At 43.5% G+C, this 24,453-nt stretch overlaps 1 protein-coding gene across 2 annotated transcripts in view; it reads left to right on the forward strand.

Annotated features, from left to right (window-relative positions):
• Positions 1-7,815, forward strand: part of TFDP1 (transcription factor Dp-1) — a 155,306-nt gene extending 147,491 nt beyond the window's left edge. For both annotated transcript variants that reach the window (XM_040336262.1, XM_040336263.1), the window contains exons 11-12: positions 618-699; positions 6,707-7,815. In XM_040336262.1, coding sequence (XP_040192196.1) covers positions 618-699; positions 6,707-6,851 — 227 coding nt within the window. In that variant the 3' untranslated portion in view covers positions 6,852-7,815. The remainder of the gene's footprint in view (positions 1-617; positions 700-6,706) is intronic.
• The last annotated feature ends 16,638 nt before the right edge of the window (positions 7,816-24,453 follow it).

The raw sequence follows: 24,453 nt of genomic DNA on the forward strand, positions 1-24,453 counted from the left end.
TAGTGCGCTTGTCCTCAAAAGCTTGCTAGTGTCCATTCATCTGAAAATATGAGCCTATAGTGTATGAATAAGTTGCTTGTGTCCTGTACACCAAGATATAGAATTTACAGACAAGTCAAAATTGCTTTTATTGTAGCTGACCTTTTCTTAAGTCTCTGGTTTTATACTTTTATTTTATTTTTTAGTTTTGGATAGAGCAGAGAGGGATTAAAACACCTTTCAGTTTATTATTGCAGTCTGTGCCCCCTTTCGGGAGATTCACCCATCTATTTGTCCTGTTTACCGTTATCGAACACTAATGTAAAAAAAAATCCCTGGAACAGGAGCTGGGGGGGAAAAAAATCTTACAATGGTCAAAGTGCTTCTGGTGACACCCATAGATTCCCTCACTTTGGAGAGATTTCCCTCTCTGTTCCTGTTTTGGCAGCAACATTTTGCAGGTAAACCAACAATTTTTACTAGTGCACTGTGAAAAAAAAGTTTTTGATCACCAACACGTCTAGTCATTTTTTTTTTTTTTTCCACTTTTAAAACTTCCTGTGCAAAGTATATGGCAATGTAAGCAAAACCTTGTGTCCATGGACATTGTACTAAATGCTTGTTTCTTTCCTCAACAGAAATGGCTCAGGGATCAATCAGCAGTGTGTATGTCTCCTCAACGTCAGGTGCGGTGTCAAATGGACGCCGATTTTCAGCCAGGTAATGTGTGTCCCCCCCCCCTCTATTAAAAAATAATAAATAAAAATTGACACAGCCATATTCTTTACCACCATGTGAGACTACATTTTGTTTCCATTGAGTGCATGCTACATGGAGCAGAGCCCTGGAAAAAATCAACTGTTACCTGTAGTTTGGCGCATATAACCGCTAACCACTTCAGCCCCGGAAGAATTTACCCCCTTCCTGACCAGAGCACTTTTTGTGATTCGGCACTGCGTTGCTTTAACTGACAATTGCACGGTCGTGTGACGTTGCACCCGAACAAAATTGACGTCCTTCCCCCCCCCCCCCCCAAATGGAGCTTTCTTGTGGTGGTATTTGATCACCTCTGGGGTTTTTATCTTTTTGCGCTATAAACAAAAAAAGAGCGACAATTTTGAAAAAAAAAAAACAATTTTTACTTTGCGATTAATAAATATCCCCCAAAAAATATTAAAAAAAAATGTATTTTTCCGTTTAGGCTGATATATACTTTTACATATTTTTGGTAAATATGCGTATATTGGTTTACACAAAAGTTGCGTCTACGAAATAGGGGATAGTTTTATGGCATTTTTAATTTATCTGGTAATGGCGGTGATCAGCGATTTTTTTTTTTTTTTTTCTTGATAAACTAAATTATTAATGTATCCTAAATAAAAAACATATTTAAATAGATTTTTACTCCAAAAGCATGTTATTCAAATGGATTTGATAAAAAACATCCTCCCAAGTGAGCGCTGTCTGCACGTCCCTGTGGGTCGCGTGCGGTGTGCTCTGCGGTGTGCTCTGATCTATCGGGTCTCAGACTCTGATCAGAGTAAGGAGTCGATCCCCGGCCCCTTACCACGTGATCAGCTGTTTAGCCAATGATTGGTCACGTGATGTAAACAGAAGACGGTAATTTGTCAGCGTGAGGGGAAAAGAAGCCGATCACTGGCTTCTGTCAGAGGGAAGTCAGTCCCTCACACAGAAAGCCGCGGCTGCATTTTATGTGCCAACCAGTGCCCACAGTGCCACCCATAAGTGTCTCATCGGTGCCACAAATCAGCACCGCCTATCGGTTCAGCCTCATCAGCGCACATCAGTGAAGGAGAAAAATTACCTGTCTGTTTAAAGCCAGCAGCTACACTTTTTGTAGCCGCTGACTTTTATTAAACATTAAAAAAAAAAAGCCTGGAACTCCCCTTTTAAGTAAGGTCTGCTGCTGTTGGCCCTCTTGGACATGTAGAGCAGAAGGCTGTGGCATTTACAGTATCCTCACATTTTCATAATTTTTTTTTTTTTTATGTGACACTAAACAAATGACACTGTTATACAAGCTGTACACTCATACTTTACATTATAGCAGTGTAAATTTGCTGTCCCCTCAAAAGAACTCAATACAAGCCATTAATTTCTAAACCGCTGGCAACAGAAGTGAGTACACCCCTAAGTAAAAATGTCCAAATTGGGCCCTCTGCGTCAGTATGTCAGTCACAGTACGTGTTGGCATTCATGGTTCCCTCAAACTGTAATTCCCCAGTCCCAGCAGCACTCATGCAGCCCAAGACCATGACGCTTCCACCACCATGCTTGACACTAGGCAAGACACACGTCTTTGTACACCTCACCTGGTTGCCGCCGCACACACTTGACACCATCCGAACCAAATACGTTTATCTTGGTCTCATCAGACCACAGGACATGGTTCCAGTAATCCATGTCCTTAGTCTGCTTGTCTTCAGCAAACTGTTTGCGGGCTTTCTTGTGCATCATCTTTAGAAGAAGCTTCCTTCTGGGATGACAGCCATGCAGACCAATTTGATGCAGTGTGCGGCGTATGGTCTGAGTACCGACAGGCAGACCTGCAGCAATGCTGCCAGAATGCATACATCTATTGCCCAAAGACAACCTCTGGATATGACACGTGCACTCGCCTTCTTTGTTCGACCATGGCGAGGCCTGTTCTGGGTGGAACCTGTCCTGTTAAACCGCTGTATGGTCTTGGCTACCGTGCTGCAGCTCAGTTTCAGGGTCTTGACAATCTTATTTTTTTTCAGATTCTCAGTTCTTTGCCATGAGGTGCCATGTTGAACTTCCAGTGACCAGTATGAGAGAGTGAGAGCGATAACACCAAATTTAACACACCTGCTCACCCATTCACACCTGAGACCTTGTAACACTAACAAGTCACATGCCATTGGGGAGGCAAAATGGTTAACTGGGCCCAATTTGGACATTTTCACTTAGGGGTGTACTCAGTTTTGTTGCCAGCAGTTTAGACATTAATGGCTGTATGTGGAGTTATTTTGAGGGGACCGCAAATTTACACTGTTATACAAGCTGTACACTCACTACTTTACATTGTAGCAAAGTGTAAAAATTTTTTCAGTATTGTCACTTGTAAACATATAAAATATTTACAAAAATATTAGGGATGTACTCGTGTGAGATACTTTAATCTCCGCTTTGAGGGCTTTTTTTTTTTTTGCGTACTAGTTTGTTGGTGCATATGCGTAGTGCACTTAAAAAAAATAAATAAAAAAATGCAGAGCGAGCCTTGTCGTATGGGTGCTTCCTCACTTTCCTGATTGGGGAGGGAGTCTTGGGCATCTTGCATTTCTCGTCACCATGTAAACTTCAAGTTCAACAACAAACTAGACAGGTTTATATACATATGCATGGATCCACTGGCTGAAGCAGTGGATGCTCTAGTGCAGGGATAAGCAACCCCGGCACTCCAGCTGTGACAAAACTACAAATTCCATCATGCCTCTGCCTTTAGGAGTCTTACCTGTGATTGTCAGGGTCTTGCAATGTCTCATGGGACTTGTAGTTTCAAAACAGCTGGAGGGCCCGAGGTTGACTACCCATGCTAGTGGCTCCATGGGATCCATAACCTATGATCTATGCCTTTCGTCCCCTGAAACTACTTTTAATTTGCATCACAGAACCAAGACTGGGGGGTGTTCTGGTGATCCTTTGGCCCAGGAAAATATAATACATAGACCTAGCTAGTCTTCCAGCCAGTAGATGCACGGTGGTCTCTGCTAAGACCATACCCATCTACTGTCCTGAGGAACCCTGCTTCATGACTGTTGAAGCCCAGGGACACATATCCAAGTCTGTGAATTCACTTTCCACAAGGTCTATTATCGTGTGTGGATGACTTCACTTGTGTATCTAGGGGCTTTTAACTAAAAAGCTTCTCCGTGGAACAAATTCTCTCCTTCCTGCAGCTGGGTCTGTCATTTGGCTCTTGCCGCTATCAAGGGTCAGGTTTCTGTCCCTTCTAATGTGTTTGAGACCATTGGCCCCTAATTCCTTTAAACTGATTGTAAAGTCTAGGTTTTTTTTCTCTAAAAATAACAAACCTATTTTTTTTTCACAGGGGAGCCCTGATCCTCCTCCTTTCCGTATCTGTCTTAGACTCTCCTAGCCCCTCCCTCCTGTGGTACTCATAGAATGCATTAAGATAAAAAAAAACTTCTGACTTTACAACCGCTTTAAGACATTTGTGTAGAATGTTTCCCATGTGATTCCCTCTGTCCCTGTGACGCAAAACCTGTTTTTTACTTTTACAAATTCAGAAGTCTCTGAGCTTATTAGAGACATTCTGCTCTCCTCTTTTAATCCCAAGGTTGCTTTCATGCTGTTGCCTCTGCATGGCAAGTGACTGAACTGATGGTCTTATCTTGCAAAGAATTATTTTTGGTCTTGCTCCAAGACGAGATGGCGTGTTCAGCACTTTTCTTGCCTAATATAAGAAAGGTTTGCCCCAGCTAATCAACTAGCTGCTTGTGGATCCCATCCCGAGTACGTATAGTAAAGACATTTTCCTCAAATTGGGGTTTTAAATGGACCACAGGCAGTGATTTATAAAAAAAAGCATTTTTTTAATATAAAAATAAAAAATTATTGATATATGTAAGAATAATACATGATCAAACAAAAAATGGGTTGGACATAAAGACAAAAGACATACCAACAAACGCATAAGGTTGGCGGGCAGATAATAAACCAGCTGAAAGAGCATCCAACGCATTTAAAAAAAAAACAGTGTAGATCTTCAGGGACTGAACGGGCTTGAAGCTTCCAAAGCTGTGACTTAAATCCCATATGTAAACGTTTCACTGACCAGTGGACGTTAATTCAGAAAATAGAGAATAAATGGACGTTCAACCACACATACACACCGGCCGGAGTTTCATGGACCGAGATAGTTCTCATATGTCAAAGTGAGCATTTTATAAGGCATGCGTTTGGCCACTAGGTTTAGCTGCAGCATGTCTCAAATTTGCATGGACTCTTAAGGCATGGAGGGTATATTCATCCAAGGATATGTGGCATCAGTATTGAACGCAAACTATGGCGGTTTTTGTCTGTCCAAGGATCACAAAGACCACATGCAGAAAAGAACGGGTCTGGCCTATAATCCAAGTCCTCATATACTCTTATGCATAGGGTGGGATGGTGTGGCTCCTCTCGTCAGTCAGGTGTTTGTCTTTATCATTGTCCAACCCATTTTTGTTTGCTCATGTGCCATATATTATTCTTGTGTGTATATGTGTGTGTGTGTATATATATAACTTGTAGTCATTTTTTTTATAATCGCTGCCTGTGGTCCATTTGAAATCCAAATTTGAGGAAAATTTCTTTACTTTTCTTGCCTAAGTTAGTTTGACCTTCACCCTAACCAGGACATTGTTTTTCCATCCCTTCGTTTTGGCTCTAGTTGACAAAAGGGAAATTCAGAATACTTTATTAATTCCAAGGGAAATTTATTCTCCATTTGTCTGGATGTGATTTGGATTGAGTCTCTATCTCTCAGCCATTGCTCCTTTCAGGAAAATTTTGTTCACTTTGTCAGCCTGAATGAAACTCTTAAGAATGCACCGGTTTCTTGTTCCACCATCTCTTGGTGGTTCAGACAGACTTTCATCCATGCGCATAATCTCAAGGATCCACCTTTCTTGTCAAGGCAAACTCTACTAGATATTGTGGTGTTTTCTTTCAGCATCTGGCAACTGTTTCCCAAATTTTCAAAGCCATCATATTCTCAAAGTTGTTCTTGGTGGAAATTTTGACCTTAGCATTTAGTCTGCTTTTTGAGCTGCAAGCAGCTCCTATTTTTTTTTTGTTTTCCTGAGCCTGTTAGCATTTGCTGTGTTGCCTATCGTTCAGTTAGACTGCTTTTCAGTGTCCCGAAAGCTAACCCCTTAGCACAAGTTCTAAAAGCAAAGAAGCGCAGGCATTTGGGTCATCTGACCGCTGTTATTGGCTGTTGCGTCGGGATGCTTCTAATTGCAAGTATGCATCGGGAACTTACCAATCCCCTCTGGATACCGTGCAGAGAACATGGCAAGTTGTTTTAACAGGGCCGCATATATGCCTACGGCTGGCGCCAAAAGTTTAGACGTCTGGTGTCCCTCACGAACGAGAAAGGAAAATAGGATTTTTGTACTTGCTGTAAAATTATTTTCTTGGAGTTCATTGAGGGACACAATCATGCTTTTGGAATGACTGCTACAAAACTGAGGCATACTGGTAGTACTAGGAGTTATCCTTCACTTGCCTATAGTTTTCTGTTTGCCAAAGCCCAATCCTCCTGAAAGCAACAGTATAACGCACAAGTTAGACTTCCTGTGACCTTCATGGACTCCAAAATAAACTAAAATGTATGAGGAGTACAAAAATTCATATTTTGTAGGTTACGCAATTTATTACAAAAGGTAATAAGCTTTGTTCAGTTATGATCTGTCTATATTTTACCTTTTTATTAGTCCTCAGACTTGCTGCCCTGGGAGAGTGAAGTGCAGGTATTGCATAGTATAGTCTCTCCTGTCAGTGTGGTTTTAAAGATGATGCCTGCCCAAGGTGCAGCCCTGCTTCCTTTTCCAGGCAATATGGGTTCGTTGACTGTATGCTGTGGGTGAGAGCGCATGGAAGGCTCTGTGGGCTGTTGGAGGGGAATACTATTCAAGGGTGTTTTCTATGATACTGATTTCCCTTTTTTTTTTTGCAGTGATTTGACAACAGATGGAATGCAAGCTACCAGCTCCAATGGATCACAGTACAGCAGCTCCAGGGTGGAAACGCCTGTATCTTATGTTGGGGAGGAAGATGATGATGATGAGGATGACTTTAATGAAAATGATGACGACGACTAATGTAGTAAAATTGGTATCCAGTTACAAATCATTTCAGGAACATGTCTATTTTTTTCCTTACCTGGTTAATATCACGGCTACGGAAACATAATGGTGAGGCAATTGGTTATAACAAGCAATTTTTTTTTTTTTTATGCTGTGGATGTTTGAATATAGTACTTTATTCACTGGCTCCCTTATTTGTTCCAACACATTTTTTATTTGGCCCCTGGTTCTGTGACACTTCCTAATGATGTATGATCCATGTAATAAATAAAATGCTATGCATACATGCTAAATGAAATGGGTTTAACAAATTGGCTTTTATTTGAAGAACATATAATGTAGGATTAAGTATGGTTTTAAGAAATCATGCAATGTCCAAAGAACCTTTTTTTTCCCTCCTGAAATGAGCTAAAGTTCAGAAACTGGACTGTTGCAGCTTTTATGATTTCTGTTGTATATTTTGGGGTAACTAAATAAATTTTCTATCAAAAAAAAAAATTCTGCAATGCCGATGCAGTTCTGTGAAATGTTTTGAAAGTTGCTATATACAGTATATAAATATTGCTTATAGTATAATTTGCCTGAATTCTTCCAGGTAAACCTTTTTTTTATATATAGTTTACATAATTATCATTTAAATGTGTTCTGAAGCAAATGTTTTGTATTTGTTTCCTAAACGCCTTGTAATCTATTATAATGTTGAAATTATAGTTTTAACATTTTTCTTTTCTCCAGATTTGTGAATTGTTTTTAGCAGTCATATTTTCTATGATATTTTTAAGGCAAGCTGTAGTTTAAGATGAACTTATTCACAAGAAAATAAACTGCACATATGCTGACAGCTGCCTACTGAAATACAATATTCTTTTTATTGAAAAGTGCATACACTTATGTAATTTTATTAACTATACAGAGACCTATAAATGATTTTGTTTAACTTGGCACTGTTAGTTTTATTAATAAAAAAACAAAAACAATGCATGGGCATTAAAAAGGTGTTATCTACTGAAATTCTCTTTCATTTCCCCTTTTAAGTTTCTCTACTACTATGGACCTATTAAATACAGCTTACCGTAACCTTGTACTATGACCACCTTTTCTTCCTGTATCAAGTAGCCCGTCTGCAATTCTAAGCCAAGACTGGGATCATGGTCCTGTATATATGTGCACTCTTGCAAAATGGCACACCTGAGGTGTTAAAGATTTAGTATGTATTATGGGTACCCGAAGAGTAATTAAAGTGAGCCTATAATGATATTATAATGCTATATTAAAAGTTTGGCTTGAATGGACAACGTGCCACATGACCAAAGGCCTACACTTTTGTGTGTTCACTATTGAAAGGGAGGATCGAAGTTCACTCTGGTTTATCTTCCCTTTAAGCAGAAACAATTTGGGGCCTAGGCATTTAGGTATGTTATCTCACTATAACCCTACGCAACATTCCTTGAGAAAAGGAAAGACTTTCAGGCCTTTTTTTCTCTTCCTTTAAAACAGAAGTATAGGAACATTTTTCTTTTTAAGAATTATACTTGGCTAGGTGGATGCATCAGTCTGATGCTGCATCTAGGGCTGAAACAACTAATCGATTAATCGACAACTAATCTTTTTTTATAATTTTCATAATCGATTCATCTGCATCTGACCCCACCTGCTCGAAGACTGAGAACTGAGCCATCAAAGCTGATGGCTGATATCTCAGTGCTCCGTGAGCAGATCGCTGGTGGCTGTCAGACGAGCTTTGGTTGTACTTCAATAGTCTTGCTGAGATGTATAAAGAAGTAGGGCCAAGTTCTTTTTGCCATACTTCTAATGTGTGAGAGTGGGTATTACCGCGCTATCAGAGGGAGGGTGGGGAGGGGGGGGTGGGGTGCAGCTGCGGCACTGGAAGGTGTATCAGACCATAAGTATTATTAATGGGGAAGGTAGTGCTGCGCTATGTGTGGAGGATGGGGAGGTGGAAATGAAGTGAAGGGTGGTCTGACTGTGACAGTACAAACAAAAATGGCTTTAAAAAGAGCCGATCAGTGAGCAGGCTGACAAACTCATAACTATTCTAGACAAAAGTGCAAATAACATAAATTCATACGTTCTTCTTAGTGGAAGGGAATACACAATCAATAAGGTGATGAGAAGTGCAAATAAAGATATACAATCTGTGTCACACAACACCCAATTAGCTCTGCTGGGCTCAGTGATGAGCTAGTGCAAAAAAGTCCATAAAGCAGTAAACTGGTGATAAAGATCGATAAGGCAAAAAACTTTAACACTAACACCAGAGATCTAAATAATAATTGAAAGTCCAAAATAGGGAAGTGATGGTGTGGGTCCGAATCGATAATGTGAAGAAAGCGTGGGTATCCAGTGATCCTTTTAAGGTGACTGAGGATGTCCCCTTACCTTACTGCTGTAAGGTAACAGCATATGACTCCAACCACATATGGTTATCCAAAAGGGCTCTGGTCCAGGGAAACTAGGTCCTCCTTGGAAGTCGCGTCCCAGGATGGCCAATGTCTCGCGCCCAGGGGGATAAAACCACCAATAGTGTGATATTGTGTTAAAACTTTTAATCAACATAAAATTAAAAGCAAGGGTACTCACATGGTTAAAATTAAATCGGGCATATAAAAAAGAGGGGCAATCGTTCGCCAACGTCACCTCCGGTACCTCTCAGTAGGCTCTTACGCGTATTCGTCACAAGCGTGACTTCTTCAGGAGTTTTTTTATATGCCTGATTTAATTTTAACCATGTGAGTACCCTCGCTTTTAATTTTATGTTGATTAAAAGTTTTAAAACAATATCACACTATTGGTGGTTTTATCCCCCTGGGCGCGAGACATTGGCCATCCTGGGACGCGACTTCCAAGGAGGACCTAGTTTCCCTGGACCAGAGCCCTTTTGGATAACCATATGTGGTTGGAGTCATATGCTGTTACCTTACAGCAGTAAGGTAAGGGGACATCCTCAGTCACCTTAAAAGGATCACTGGATACCCACGCTTTCTTCACATTATCGATTCGGACCCACACCATCACTTCCCTATTTTGGACTTTCAATTATTATTTAGATCTCTGGTGTTAGTGTTAAAGTTTTTTGCCTTATCGATCTTTATCACCAGTTTACTGCTTTATGGACTTTTTTGCACTAGCTCATCACTGAGCCCAGCAGAGCTAATTGGGTGTTGTGTGACACAGATTGTATATCTTTATTTGCACTTCTCATCACCTTATTGATTGTGTATTCCCTTCCACTAAGAAGAACGTATGAATTTATGTTATTTGCACTTTTGTCTAGAATAGTTATGAGTTTGTCAGCCTGCTCACTGATCGGCTCTTTTTAAAGCCATTTTTGTTTGTACTGTCACAGTCAGACCACCCTTCACTTCCTTTCCACCTCCCCATCCTCCACACATAGCGCAGCACTACCTTCCCCATTAATAATACTTCTAATGTGGGCACTTAGTTCTGCACTCTTGTGGCCCTTATTTAGCCAACAATGGGCTAAAGTCCACTGTTGGCCAACCTCACTCGGCTGGCCTAGACTCTGGAGGGTTCCCGACTTCAATGTCCACTCAGATGCCTAACCAGCAGCCTCCCAGCATGCGCTGAGGCTGAGCCAGCTATTCCCCCTACTTCCACAGCCCAGTGCCCCATTGAGGGCAGGAGGGGCACAGCAGAGGGCCGGTGACTCGCTGCCCCTCTGCTCACTGAAGATGAAAAAATTGAGTATTCAGTGGTCTTAGAGACTGCAGGGGGCAGATGCAGAATCAGACCAATGCTGAATCCACGTAGGTGAGTGTGATTGTGTTTTTTTTTTTTTTTTTATATTCCTCTCTCTTTTGCCATGAAAGCCCTGTCGGTGTCTCCCAATTTTGATGCTGTGTTTCTCTGTCATGTGGGCATCTGATGGAGACTGCAAGTGGTTGTTGTAACACATTTTGCAGGCATGGTCCACTGCTGTTGCAATCAGAAAAGCTACCCTGATAAATGTCTCGCAGGCGTTGCTGGAGTGCATGCAGTAGGCAGGAAGTGGCAGCAGGAGTTCACCAGTGGTAAGATGCAACAAAGCATAAAAAGGTGAAAGACCGTATTTAATTTTTTAAATAAAAGGCAATTGTTGCCCAGTGCTTTAGCAGCCTAATGCAGTGATGGTGAACCTTGGCACCCCAGAGGTTTTGGAACTACATTTCCCATGATGCTCCTCTACACTGCAGAGTGCATGGACATTGTGGGAAATGTAGTTCCAAAACATCTGGAGTGCCAAGGTTCGCCATCACTGGCCTAATGCCTTTCAGTTAGGATTTACATCTACTTTAAAATGTTGCATTTACATCCACTTTATGGATGAATAATGCAGGCTTTATTGCATATGTAAGAGTAGATATGGATTTGTTAGGAATTTGGAGTAGTATTTACAGGATTTGGGTTAGAACAAAAATCAGAATGGATTGCATGCCATGTGACTCAGGACAGGAAGTTGTCTTGTGTCTTGGACAATTGGGACAGGATAGCTGTCGAACCATTGAAATAAAGGAATCAATCATGGAACTGCAAACATCGGTCACAACATGTAAACCCATCATCGAGCGATCGTTTTCTGGTCCCTCTCTGCTTAACAGTAGAACACCTGAACTATCACGTATTTTGACTACAGAAATGCTTATCCAGTCATGCTATGGGAATACGGTAAAACTCATTCAGTCAACCTCTCCAGGAAAAACTATAAACCATGTCAAGTATTTTAGGAACACCATTTCTTTTATTAATGTGATCAAAGACCCTTTTCACGGCTCCGTTGAATTGTAGGAAATAAAAAAAGAAATATGGCTGAATGAGGAAAATGTATTACTTGCAAATGCAATATAAGGCATACAATTCTAACTTAATTTTGACACTACAATAGCTCATTAACGCTTTTTTCAAAAGGTTGTTGTATATCACTAAACCCCAGTAGAAACTATGACTTGATGCACATTATATGGACCGTTCATAGTCAGGTGAAATGTGACATCCTAAATAGGATTTGCTCTATAGAAAAGTCCTTAGTGATTTTCTAGATATTTTTGCAGCTTAAAGAGTTTAATTTGAGCCATTTAAGATAATAGGTTGTGCATGTGACTATTTTATACATCTTGATGTACGCCAACGTCATGTATAATATACTCAAGCGTCAATTTTACAGCAAAGGCCATAAAGCATAAAGGTCTACTAAGCATAAACTAGAAGTTGCTTTATGTTAAACAATTAACCACTTAAGGACCGCCTCCTGCACATATACGTCGGCAGAATGGCATGGCTGGGCACATGTACGTCCTGTACTAGTACCCAGCCGTGGGCCCACGCGACCCAAGGATCCGGGACCTGCGGACGCCGCTGGAGTCCCGCGAACGGTCCCCGGAGCTAAAGAACGGGGAGAGCAGTGTGTAAACACGGCTTCCCCGTTCTTCACTGTGGCGGCAGCATCGATCGTGCCATCCCTTTTTATAGGGGGACACAATCGATGACGTCACACCTACAGCCACACCCCTCTACAGTTGTAAACACACTTCAGGTCACACATAAACCCAACAGCGCCCCCTGTGGTTAACTCCCAAACTGCAACTGTCATTTTCACAATAAACTGCATTTTAAATGCATTTTTTGCTGTGAAAATTACAATGGTCCCAAAAATGTGTCAAATTGTCCGAAGTGTCCGCCATAATGTCGCAGTCACGAAAAAAATCGCTGATCGCCGCCATTAGTAGTAAAAAAAAAAAATGGAATAAAACTATCCCCTATTTCGTAAACGCTATAAATTTTGCGCAAACCAACCGATAAATGCTTATTGCGATTTTTTTTTTTTTTACCAAAAATAGGTAGAAGAATATGTATCGGCCTAAACTGAAAAAAAAAAAATGTTTTTATATATTTTTGGGGGATATTTATTATAGCAAAAAGTAAAAAATATTGTTTTTTTTTTTTCAAAATTGTCGCTCCTATTTTTCTTTATAGCGCAAAAAATAAAAACCGAAGAGGTGATCAAATACCACCAAAAGAAAGCTCTATTTGTGGGAAAAAAAAGACGCCAATTTTGTTTGGGAACCACGTCGCATGACCACGCAATTGTCAGTTAAAGCGACGCAGTGCCGAATCGCAAAAAGGGGCAAGGTCCTTTAGCTGAATTTTGGTCTGGGTCTTAAGTGGTTAAAATGCATAAATACAAAAAAAGTTTCAGGGACTTCTCTAAATAAATCGTATGTCTTCCTGTTTGGTAAAACACATTGCATTTTTCTCCAATTAATTGGAGCTAGGTTTGGTGCAGCAGATATTGTTACCTACTGTACTGTTCTATGGATACAGCTTAAACCTGCCTGATACCATGCAAGTGGATAAGATCACCTCATACCTACTGAAATCTGCACATGTATCTTCCTAAAGATCACTGACCTACCAGATGAGCTCACCCTAGATGTTGGTTTTCACTGGCACTTTTAATAAAAGAACATGTTACATTCCTTTTAGTTTTGATTAACCACTTAACCCCCGGACCATATTGCTAGTCAAAGACCAGAGCACTTTTTCCGATCCGGCACTGCGTCGCTTTAACTGACGCGCGGTCGTGCGACGTGGCTCCCAAACAAAATTGGCGTCCGTTTTCCCCCAGAAATAGAGCTTTCTTTTGGTGGTATTTGATCACCTCTGCGCTTTTTATTTTTTGTGCTATAAACAAAAATAGAGCGACAATTTTGAAAAAAATTCAATATTTTTTACTTTTTGCTAGAATATCCCTCAAATATATAAAAAAATAAATTTTTCCTCAGTTTAGGCCGATACGTATTCTACAAATTTTTCGGGGGAAAAAAAAATCGCAATAAGCGTTTCTTTGTTTGCGCAAAAGTTATAGCGTTAATAAAAATGCCATAAAAATACCCCCTATTTTGTAAAAAAAAATTTTACTAGTAATGGCGGCGATCAGCTATTTTATTTATTTATTTTCCCCTCGGTACTGTGATATTATGGCGGACACTTTTGAAAATTTTTTGGGACATTGGCATTTTTATAGCGATCGGTGCTATAAAAATGCATTTGATTACTATAAAAATGCCACTGGCAGTGAAGGGGTTTACACTAGGGGGCGGGGAAGGGGTTAAGTATGTTCCCTGGGTGTGTTCTAACTGTAGGGGGGTGGACTGACATGGGGAAATGACTGATCTTCTGTTCATACATTGTATGAACAGAAGATCAGCATTTTTCTCCCTGACAGGACCGGGAGCTGTGTGTTTACACACACAGCTCCTGGTCCTCGCTCTGTAACAAGCGATCGCGTGTAACCGGCGGCGATCCCGCCCGCCGGGCACGGGAATCGGGGGGCACGCGCCCCTAGTGGCCTGCACGAGAGCTGACGTAAAGCTACGGGCTCTCGCGCAGGGGAGCTGACCTGCCACTGTATAACTCCGGCGGCTGGTCGGCAAGCAGTTAATGTAGTAATGTTTATTACCAGTACAGTGAAACTTTGGATGCTTGTAATCCAAAGTACTCGCATATAAAATCGAGTTTCCCCATTTAAGTCAATGGAAATGAAAATAATTAGTTCCGCATTGACTTCAATGACATGCAATACCGCATGCGGCCAGAGGTGAGGGGGTGCCGGAAAGCCTCGGAAACGGGTGGAAAGGCCCGAGGACAGTTCGGCTGACCTCGGAAAGACTCCGCTCACGAGCCTTTCCAAGGTCGGCCAAACTGTCTTCGGGCCCTTTAGGCCGTTTTCGAACGGCATCGTTAGGCTCTGGCACCCCCCACCTCCAGGCCAAACGCGGTACTGCACTCCGGTTGGCTTGAATCCTGCTCGTTTTGCGAGACAACACTCGCAAACCGAGTTAGACTTTTAGGAAATACAGTGCTCGTATTGCGAAATGCTCGTTAACCGCGTTACTCGCAATCCGAGGTACCACTGTAAAATATTAAGCTATTAAACCGCAAGGTATTGATGTGGTAAGTTTTAAGTCTTGTTTTCTCAGTCCAGTAAAGCTGTGCTAATTAGATACATTTTTTTTTTTTTTTTATTATTTCCAATCAAATTGAAAAATGTATTCTTTTGCAAAGTTATCTGCAAGATCTCTCCACTAACTTTATCTTTGTTTACATCTCAATATGTAGCACTGCACATTGGCGTCAATTATGGTCCAAAGTGAGATCAATGACAATGTTGATTTTGCTATGGTTTACCAAAATTTGTGCACTTTGCTTTGTCTTATTTATATGTAAATCCTTCACTTGTAAAATTACCCAGTCAGTTTAAGATCGACATGAAAGGCTAAACTATTGTGTACACTGTGTGTGTGTCTCTCACATAAGTACGCCCCTCACATTTTTGTGAATATTTTAGTATATCTTTTCATGTGACAACACTGAGGAAATTACACTTTTCTACCATGTAAAGTAGTGAGTGTACAGCTTGTATAACAGTGTAAATTTGCTGTCCCCCTCAAAATAACACACATCCATTGCTGGCAACAAAAGCAAGTAACTTCTAAGTGAAAATGTCCAAATTGGGCCCAATTAGCCATTTTCCCTCCCGTGGTCATTGAGCGAAGGGTTGGAGCCATCTTCCCCTCGCCCGTCTCCATACCCAGCCACAGCAAGGACCCGATCGCCGCTGCGATGGCTCCGGTAAGTGATGGAGGGCGCATCCCTCTCACGGCCTGCTGATAACCGTGATCTTGAGGTGAATCCGCCGCAGAGACCACCATTATTGTAAACTCGCTGAAGAGATTGATACCTGGGTTATGGTAGATAGCTGCTGCCATAACAGAGCTTTCCATTTTTTGTGCTGATGTGTGATATTTTTATATATATTATAGTGGTCCGGAAGTGGTTAAATTATGGAGACAGAATATCAACCAAAAGACACATGATACAAATGTTATAAATTGAGTTGCAGTTCAGTGAGTAAAGTAAGTATTTGATCCCCAAGCAAAACATGACCTTGTTGGCAAGCACAGAGGTAAGACGTTTCTTGTAGTTGACCAGGTTTGTGCTCATCTCAAATAGATTTTGGTCCATTCTTCTTTACAGATCTTCTCTTAAGTCCTTAAGGTTTCTTGGCTGTCGCTTGGCAACTCAAAATTTCAGCTCCCTCCATAAGCTTACTATGGGATTAAGGTCTGGAGACTGGCTAGGCTACTCCATGACCTTAATTTGCTTCTTCTTGAGACACTCCTTTGTTGCCTTGGCAGTATGTTTTGGGTCATTGTCATGCTGAACGGCCCATCTTCAGTGTTCTGGCTGAGAAAGAAGGTTATCATCCAAGATTTTACAATACAGGCCCTATCCTTTGGACCCTCAATGAGGCAAAGTCGGTCTGTACCTTTAGCAAAGAAACCGCCCCAAAGCATCGTGTTTCTACCTCTGTGCTTGACTGTAGGGATAGTGTTCTTAGTCTCATAGTTAGCATTTTTCTCACTCCAAACACGTCATTTCCCCCTCCTCAAGACAAGGCGCATGTACAGTCATGCCGATGAACATCTAAATGATTCAGAGAAGGATTGGGCCTGCATGCAGCAGCTCAGTTTTTTTCTGCCTAGCATAGATGGGCATGGCTCCCTTTTGGGCCCATGGTTCCCGGAGATTTTTTTTCATTTTTTTGGTTCCTGAGATCTACTGCTGACAGGCTGGATATCAGATCCTTGTAGTCCCCCCCCCCCCAGTTTTGGCCATTGAGCGCGTGCTGACCTTTAGCTACTCGCTGGGTCGTCCACGACATGCCCTGTTACTCCAGGGGCGGCCGATGAGCTACATGCTCTGGGGCACACATGACTGGGATATATGTCAGAGTCACAGTGTGCCTGGCCGACAGCCACCCGCGCGGGAGATGGGTCTGTTAGGGATGCTTCCAGCGAGTCCATGCAGGATGAGTAAGTAGCAGTCCCCCTGCTTCGACAGGATGACATGGCTGGGCATTCCTGGGGAGATCGATTAGGGGGTTTCCACCCTTCCTTTCTCCCTGTCCTCTCCCCTCCTCCCCATGTGCTATGTGGCTGGGCTTGCTGTGCACTGACTTGGGGGTCCGCCGGGGTCTGCTCTCTGCTGGGGTGTGCTGCCTTGTGTGTGTGCCTCAGTTTGGGTTGCCGGGTGTTCGCTGCTATGTTTTTGTCTGTTTCCCCCCTCTTCAATGGTCGGCAGCTATTTTGGGTAATGGAAAATAGCGGTGGCCATTTTCTTGTAGTCCGCGCTCTTTCTTTCCATAAAGATGACCAGCGGCCATTTTCTTGTGGACCGCGCGCTTTACAGGGCTTGCGGCCATTTTGTGGTTTTCAACCCAGTTTCTGCCTCTAATGGTCACAAATAGTCCTAAATGGTGCGAACAGCAGTAATCCCCTCAGAAGAGAGGGTGACATGGGGAACACCTCAGTCACAGGGGGAGGGGAAGGAGCCTGTGCAAACTATGTCGGCGGTCCTGGAGACTCTTGTTGCCAGGGTGGAAGCAGTGTGAGGGCTCAAGGGGGGTAAAAACGCCCCCTCCACCATCTTCTGGGAGAAGTTCTGATTCAGACTCAGGTTTGCTGTGGCAAATGTCCTCTGCTCTGACAGGTCAGAAGATGCGGACCAGGACTTTTTCAGACAGGGCGGATCAGATCCCTTGATTCTTCCGTGTTCCAGGTCCGCACAAAAGGAGCTTATGGAGCACTTCTCACTGGGTGCGGGATCCCCAATATTGGAGGATACGGCGAGGGCATCTATTAAGGCGCTGTTCCCTTCTGGGTCTCACAGGCCGGCCCGCACTGCTAGGTTTTCCCTACCTAGCCATTTGGTAAGTTTTTTTATGCCGAGAGAGGAAACGGCCGACGCGTTTAAAAAAAAGATCACATTTGCTGTCTGTTATCCCGTGAGGAATGTTCCTGGAAAAGGACATCTCCCCCGATGGGACCCTCCGGTGTCCAGGGAATTGCCACGATTCAGGTGGAAGGGATATGTCTGTCTGCATTGCAGCTTTAGATACAGCTCCCTGGTTGTCCAGTTCCATCAGTATCTGCGGTGGGGCTACGCCGCACGATTTGACTAAACTGCGGGTCTGCGGACCAGACGTCCAAGGAGGCTCTGGCGGATTTGCTCTGCCTGGGTTAGAGGCTTTTGGTGCCTCGCCAAGTGGCATCATTGAAAATGTCGTTTGGGATGAGAGCACGGTGCTCCCACATACTCAAAAAAAAAGTTCCGCTGGGCCCGCAGGTAAGCGTTCCCAGGCCGACAGGGACTTAAAGTATCCCTGTTTCTCGCAAGCAAAACATGCCTGTGAGCACATCTGCAGCGACATGGTGGTTTTGCCCCCGCCCGACCTCGTGAGTTTGCAGCTCGGTGGAACTCCCTACTTCCATCCAGTGGGTCTTTTGAAGTGGTTTCATCAGGGTACAAGATGGAGTTTTTTCTTGTCCACCAAACTGATTTTTTTTTCTGCAACCTTCATCCCCTTCTGGCTTGCCGGGCCGCCTTGCTTGGGGCAGTGCAGGACCTGCTGATGCGCAGGGTGATAGTCCCTGTGCCGGCGCCGGAATAATGTTCAAGGAATCTGTTTTGTAGTCCTAAAGAAGGGAGGTGTCGGTCTGGTCCTGGATCTCAAGACTCTCAACAGTTTTGTTAAAGCACTAAGGTTCAGGATGGCAGTATTTCACTCTGTGGTCGCTGCACTCCGTCTGGGGGATCTTTGTTTCTACCATCCTTGAACATCAATGACGCACTTTATTGAAGTCCCCTTATGCATCAGGCATCTGAGTTTTCTGCGGTTTGCAGTTTTGGATGAGCGCTGCAAGATTGTGGCTCTGCTTTCCCTTTTGGCCTGGCGATGGCACCAGGTGTTTCTTAAAGGTGCTTGCCCCGATACTGGGCAAGCTGGCTTTTTGCTCGATCTCTGTCTGAAAGCAGCTTCCGCCTTAGAATTAAGGGAGGTTGAGGCGATCACTAGTCAGACTCGTTGGGAGTGTACTGAACCTCCAGTAGTCGGTGCCGACTCAACGGCTGGAATATCTGTGTTAGATCTGGACTCCTCAAAGGCGAGAGTTTTTATTTTTTTCCCTCCCTTCGCAAGTTGCAGACTCTTCGGGCTGCGGTACAGCGATGAACGTCACGCTGGTGGTGGTCTCTGCGCTTTTGCATGCGAGTCCTGGGGTTTTTCATGATAGCCACTTTCAGGTGGTACTGTGTGTTTAGTTCCACACTCGAGTCTTGCAAACGAAGATCCTGTCAACATGGGACATGTCTCCATTGTCCCTGGATGGTCAAATCCGGGTGAGCGGCTAGTCAGGGGGATTCCCTGATCTGGTGGCTGAGGGCTCCGGCCTTTTAGTCTGGGAAGTCGCTTCCCTTTTATTGGATGACACAGGGTCGCTGGACACAGGGAAGAACCCCACCTGCCGGTCAGTCATGGGGGCTGCGGGAGCGTTCAGTCAGGATCCAATTGGACAATGCCACGGCGTTGGCATATGTCACCCATCGAGGGGAACAAGTCGTTTGGCTGCAGCATTCTGTCGCTCACATCCTGTGGTGAACAGAGCGGAATATACTGGCTCTATCACCCGCATACAGTCCGGGCGTAGAACTCTAGCTGGCGGACTCCCTGAGCCAGTTGCTGGGCCATGGACTAGGGTCGCTACACCCATGGGTGTTTCGACTCTTTTACCAGAGATGGGGATTGCCAGATGGGGATCTCCTGGCTTCTCGGCCAGATCGGAAGATTTTGAGGTTGTGGCAAAGTTCAACGATCCCTGGAAGGTCGCGTCGGACGCCCTGAGCGGACAATATCTGCTAAGTTATGCTTTCCTCTTGCAAATACTCTTCCTCGTCTGCTTCGCAGAGTAGAGGCCGAGGGGGTCCGAGTAGTCTAATTGCCTCAGATTGATTTTGGTGTCCCTGGTACGCTGCCTTAGTACGACTGGTGGCGGATGTTCCTTGGCAGCTGCTAATGTGAGAGTACCTTCTGTTGCTAGGTCATACATTTCATCCTGCTCAGTTGCTGGCCTTCGTGACGTGGCTGTTGACAGTCGGATACCAAGTGACCGTAGTCCGTTTCGGCAATTTCCACCATGCTGATTGCACGGAAGTCATCTTCCGGAAGACTAACCATTGCACTTGAGGGCCTACATCTCTGTGTGGAGATTGAGTGGCGTTCATGTACACATGCCAAGAGGTTGCTTGCCTTCCTTGGGCTTGGTATGAGCTCTGCGGGTGTATCTGTTTGCTACGGCTCCTTTTCGGAGGTCTGACCCCCTTTATGTGTCAGTAGTTGCCCCTCAGGAGGGCCCGTTTTTCAGTGGATCAGGCGGTCAGGCTTATGCCCTGACAGGTGCGTGCCTTCCTTTCCTGTCACAGTGCATTCATTCAGGGCAATAGGTGCCTCTTGGGCAACAAATCTTGTTTCCTAGGTGTGTAAGCGGTGACCGGGTCACCTGTTCTCCCTTTCACCAAATATTTACAAGGTTATTGGAGTGCATCGGCGAATGCTTACTTCAGCCATAAGGCTCTGCAGGTGGCTGTTTAGGTTCCAGCGCCTCTATTTCGGAGCTCTGGTTGGTAGTTTGTTTTATATGCTGTGCCCACCCCTCGTTTTTGACACTGCTTGGGGGACGTCCCTAATGTCAAGGATAAAGATGCTGTGTCTGTCCATGAACGAAATAGAAAACAGGATTTTTTTACTCTCCATAAAATCCCTTTCTCGAAGTTCATGGACGGACACAGCACCCACCCCTCCTGTTCTATGTTTGTACTGCTTTTTGATGAACTGAGCTGCATGCAGGGAGAGGCGTTGTACCTAGAGGGACTGCCCCCAGGGTGGTACTGTACAGTTCTGATGTGTGTTTAACACTTTAACATGCCTTTCTGCCTAGTCCTCTTCTGATAGACTAATACCCTAATGTCAAGAATAAGATGCTGTGTCCGTCCATGAATTCAGAGAAAGGGATTTTACGGTGAGTACAAAAATCCTATTTTTCCTTGTTCTTTTCTGGATACCACACCAACTGAAGAAACCCGCAAGTCGTGGTAGGGAGACAGATCGTATGGGCCTGTCGTGACCTAATTCCAGTTCTTTCTCAGTTTCATCAGCTGCTACTGATTCAAACTGAAGTGATGCTTTTAAATTAGCAGACATAGGGGGTTGATTTACTAAACCCAAATCAACTTTGCATTACAAGTGCACTTGAAAGTGCAGTCCCTTTTAGATCTGAGGGGAAGCTCTACTGATTTTACTATCCATTTGTGTATATGCAAAAATTGTGTGTATTTCCTTGCATGTTTCCCTCAAATCTACAGCAAATGCACGTCTAAGTGCACTTGTAGTGTAAAGTGGATTTGCCTTTAGTAAATAACCCCCAGTGTCGCTTTTGATGGCACAATAGGGATCCAAAACCCCAAATCAAATTCCTCTTGTAAGATTATAGCCTCCCTACTGACGGGGTGCTAGTCTAGTGAATGCTACATCCTTGGGGTGTTCACTGGTGTCTTCTGACTTGGGAAGGTCGGCCTTGGAACCAAGTTTGGCAGGTGGCAATTTCCCCTTTAGGGAACAGCAGACTGCTGGGCAATGCAAATGAAACACTTGTGTTTAAAGCAAAAAATGCAGTGTACCACTTATCGTGGCTCTTATAAAACAAAGCTCTGCAGAAGCCTTTTTTTTTTTTTGGATGCTGCTGAGCATGGTGGGGCACCAGCAGATAATGGCAAGGAAGTCTGCCTAGGCAGACACATGAGTAATAACCAAAGACAACCATCTTGGCAGTCAAAATGCAGTTTCCAGGCAGCTATTTTTTTTGGCTAAACTAGGTATCATAATTAAATCAGCACTACTCTCCATACATTTTGTAGGCCCCCCAAAAGAGATACACAAATCCAAATTGGGAGGGGCCGAATTCTTTTTTTTTTTTGTTTGTTTTTTTTTTGTTTTTTTTTTTGGTTTTTTTTTTTTTGGTTTTTTTTTTTTGGTTTTTTTTTTTTCACAAAGCACCCCTGCATAGGCACAGAAAGTACTGCAGCCAGTTCCCAAAAGTGTGAGGGAGCTGCTTTTTGTTTTTTACCCTGGGTAATGACATCAATAAGTTTTGATTTGCCGGCTGTGTCTTTATTAAAAGGCATCAGCCTCGGCATATCAATGAACCTTCCATGCCCATTTTTTATATTTTCGCTCCTGTGCTAGGTGCAAACCCACAATAGAAGGAAACTGACAATAGAGGATCACCCCGATGAGAACTAGACCACACCTTTTGTGACACCCAAACAAAGTAAAGCTGATCTGACAGTGGCAAAAATGCAGTCATCAATGGTGTAGCAGAACAGCTTGGCTTGCCAGACCACCCCACAATCATACTCAAGAAAAGTTGAGTACTGATCCTGCTTCCTAAAGCTCCACCCTCTGCACCGACGGATCCAGGGGGGGGGGGGGGGGCAACAGGGAAATCCCCCCCCCCCCCCCAGACAATCATGTCACATGGGCTGTTTTAAATCATTTTTTTTTTAAAACTGCTTTGCGCTGCCGAGTCTCTCACTCTCTCATCACCAGGGCCGGACTGGCCCAGCCCGGTAGGCTGCCTGTCCTGAGGCTGCTTTGAACTATAGCTGACTGCAGCGCTCCCTCTCTCTCCTGCGTGTATGACACTGGGCATCTCTCGCTGTGTGTGAGAGCTGGGTCTTTGTTTGGCTGTGCTAGACCTGCTTGTGTGATAGACAAAACACTGATTCAGTGTTCCATCTACTATCACACAAGCCCGTCTAGGGGGGGACCTTGCTAGAGCACACTGCCCTGCCGAACACAGCAAAACGCAAAAAAGGAAGAGATCGTGCTAAATTAATAATCAATAAATAATAAGTGAGCGAAAAGTTCAAATAGGTAATCAGTCCCGCCACACAGGCAAATTCATATGAACAATCTCCCGAGTGAAACACGGAATCCACAAAAGAAAGTGCTTGAAAGAAAAGGTCCTCCACCAAGATTATAAAAGCCTCTTACCGGATGGAATTGATCTCCAATTTATAAGAGATCAAATATAGTGTGATAAGAGACAAGGATGGATAGTATCCCATAGGAAGCCACAGCGCTGAAATCCTGATAAACTGTGTCCTTACGTTGGATAAGTACTCCCGATGAACCATCCAGGGGTATGCAAAAACAGAAGGAACTCACATAGCGTAAAACCTTCTTTAATTGGTAAAATCAAGTGAAAATGCACTTACATATAGTCCGCAAACATGGAGCATAAAAACAAGCCGGTCAGCTTGACACACAGCCCGTATCCGGGTAGAAGATGCGCGGTGACGTCAGAACGCCGCCTCCCTACGTTTCGTCACGACAGGACTTGGTCACGGGATGTATAACACTTTTTGATCGCTGCTTTTCTATCAAAATAAGCGCAATATTTTTTCTTTACTAACCTGCCGAACACAGACCTACAGTTCCTGTTTGTTCCATGATACACGTCGGGAGAGGAGATACCTTCTGTGTGTGATCGAGGCAATGCCATGGTGAGTGCGATACACAGTGGGGCTTCATTCATAGACAAAAGTGGGACTGCCTATCAGCATCTATCATTGCTCATCAATGCTGCATATCAGTATCTATCAGTGCTTACCAATGCTGCCTATCAGTGCCACCTGTCAATGCAGCCTATTAGTGCCTCCTATAAGTGCTCATAAATGCAGCCTGTCAGTACTCATCAGTGCCATCTGCCTTCTCAGCACGGCTCTGAGCGGAGAGTGTGTCTCTCATAGAACATCACAGAGCCAGCATAGACAGTTCTATCTCCCCCTCAGTCCATGTTCTCTTGCATGCCCCAAAGATGCTGCTTGCAGGACTTTTTTCCTGTCCTGCAAGCACACCGCCACAGTGTGAAAGCACTCAGGCTTTCACACTGAGCAGCAGAAGAGGCAGTTTCCAGGCGCTCAGTGTGAAAGTGGCCTTATAGCTACATAGTCTGGTTGAAAAAAAGACACAAGTCCATCTAGTTCAACCAATAGGGCCTCATGCACATTGGGCATTTTTACAGCAACTGTTTTGGGCGTTAGCCATTTTTTAAATTTTTTTTTACAGCCATGCACACATAGGCTGTTATCAGCGTTTTTTGGCAGTGGCTCTTTCAGGCTGGAAAAAGAACCCAGAACTACTTTGAAGAGTTTTTCAACTGTATAAACACTCTAGCTCGAACTATAAAAAACACAGCTATGCGCTGTTTGCGAGTTTTTGAGAAAATATAGTTTTGCTATAAACGCAAATGCTAAAAAATGCGGCAAAACAAATTTTTAATGCAGCATTGTACAGCTAAAGCTATTGGTGTTTATATAACGTCAAGTGTGCATGAGGCCTAAAAGTTATAACAGCCATTTCATAGTTTGACAGTTTCGTTGAGGACACAACTGTGATCTCGCCATTCCAGGACTGTTTTTAAACAGTTAAATCAATGAGTTTAGTTCCACTTTATGATTTACTGCTGGGGCTTTGGGCTTCAACAAAATGGAAGCCTCTGGCAAAAAGAAACAGGAGAAATTAACAGCACACACTAATTTTGATAGCATAATTATTCATGTGGAATGTAGGTTCCTTACTAAGAACATTTTATTTTATTAACGTTCTACTATTAGAGTATTGGACATTTTTTCAATTGTA

Source organism: Rana temporaria, chromosome 2, assembly GCF_905171775.1.
Source record: "Rana temporaria chromosome 2, aRanTem1.1, whole genome shotgun sequence".
NCBI classification, from domain to species: domain Eukaryota; kingdom Metazoa; phylum Chordata; class Amphibia; order Anura; family Ranidae; genus Rana; species Rana temporaria.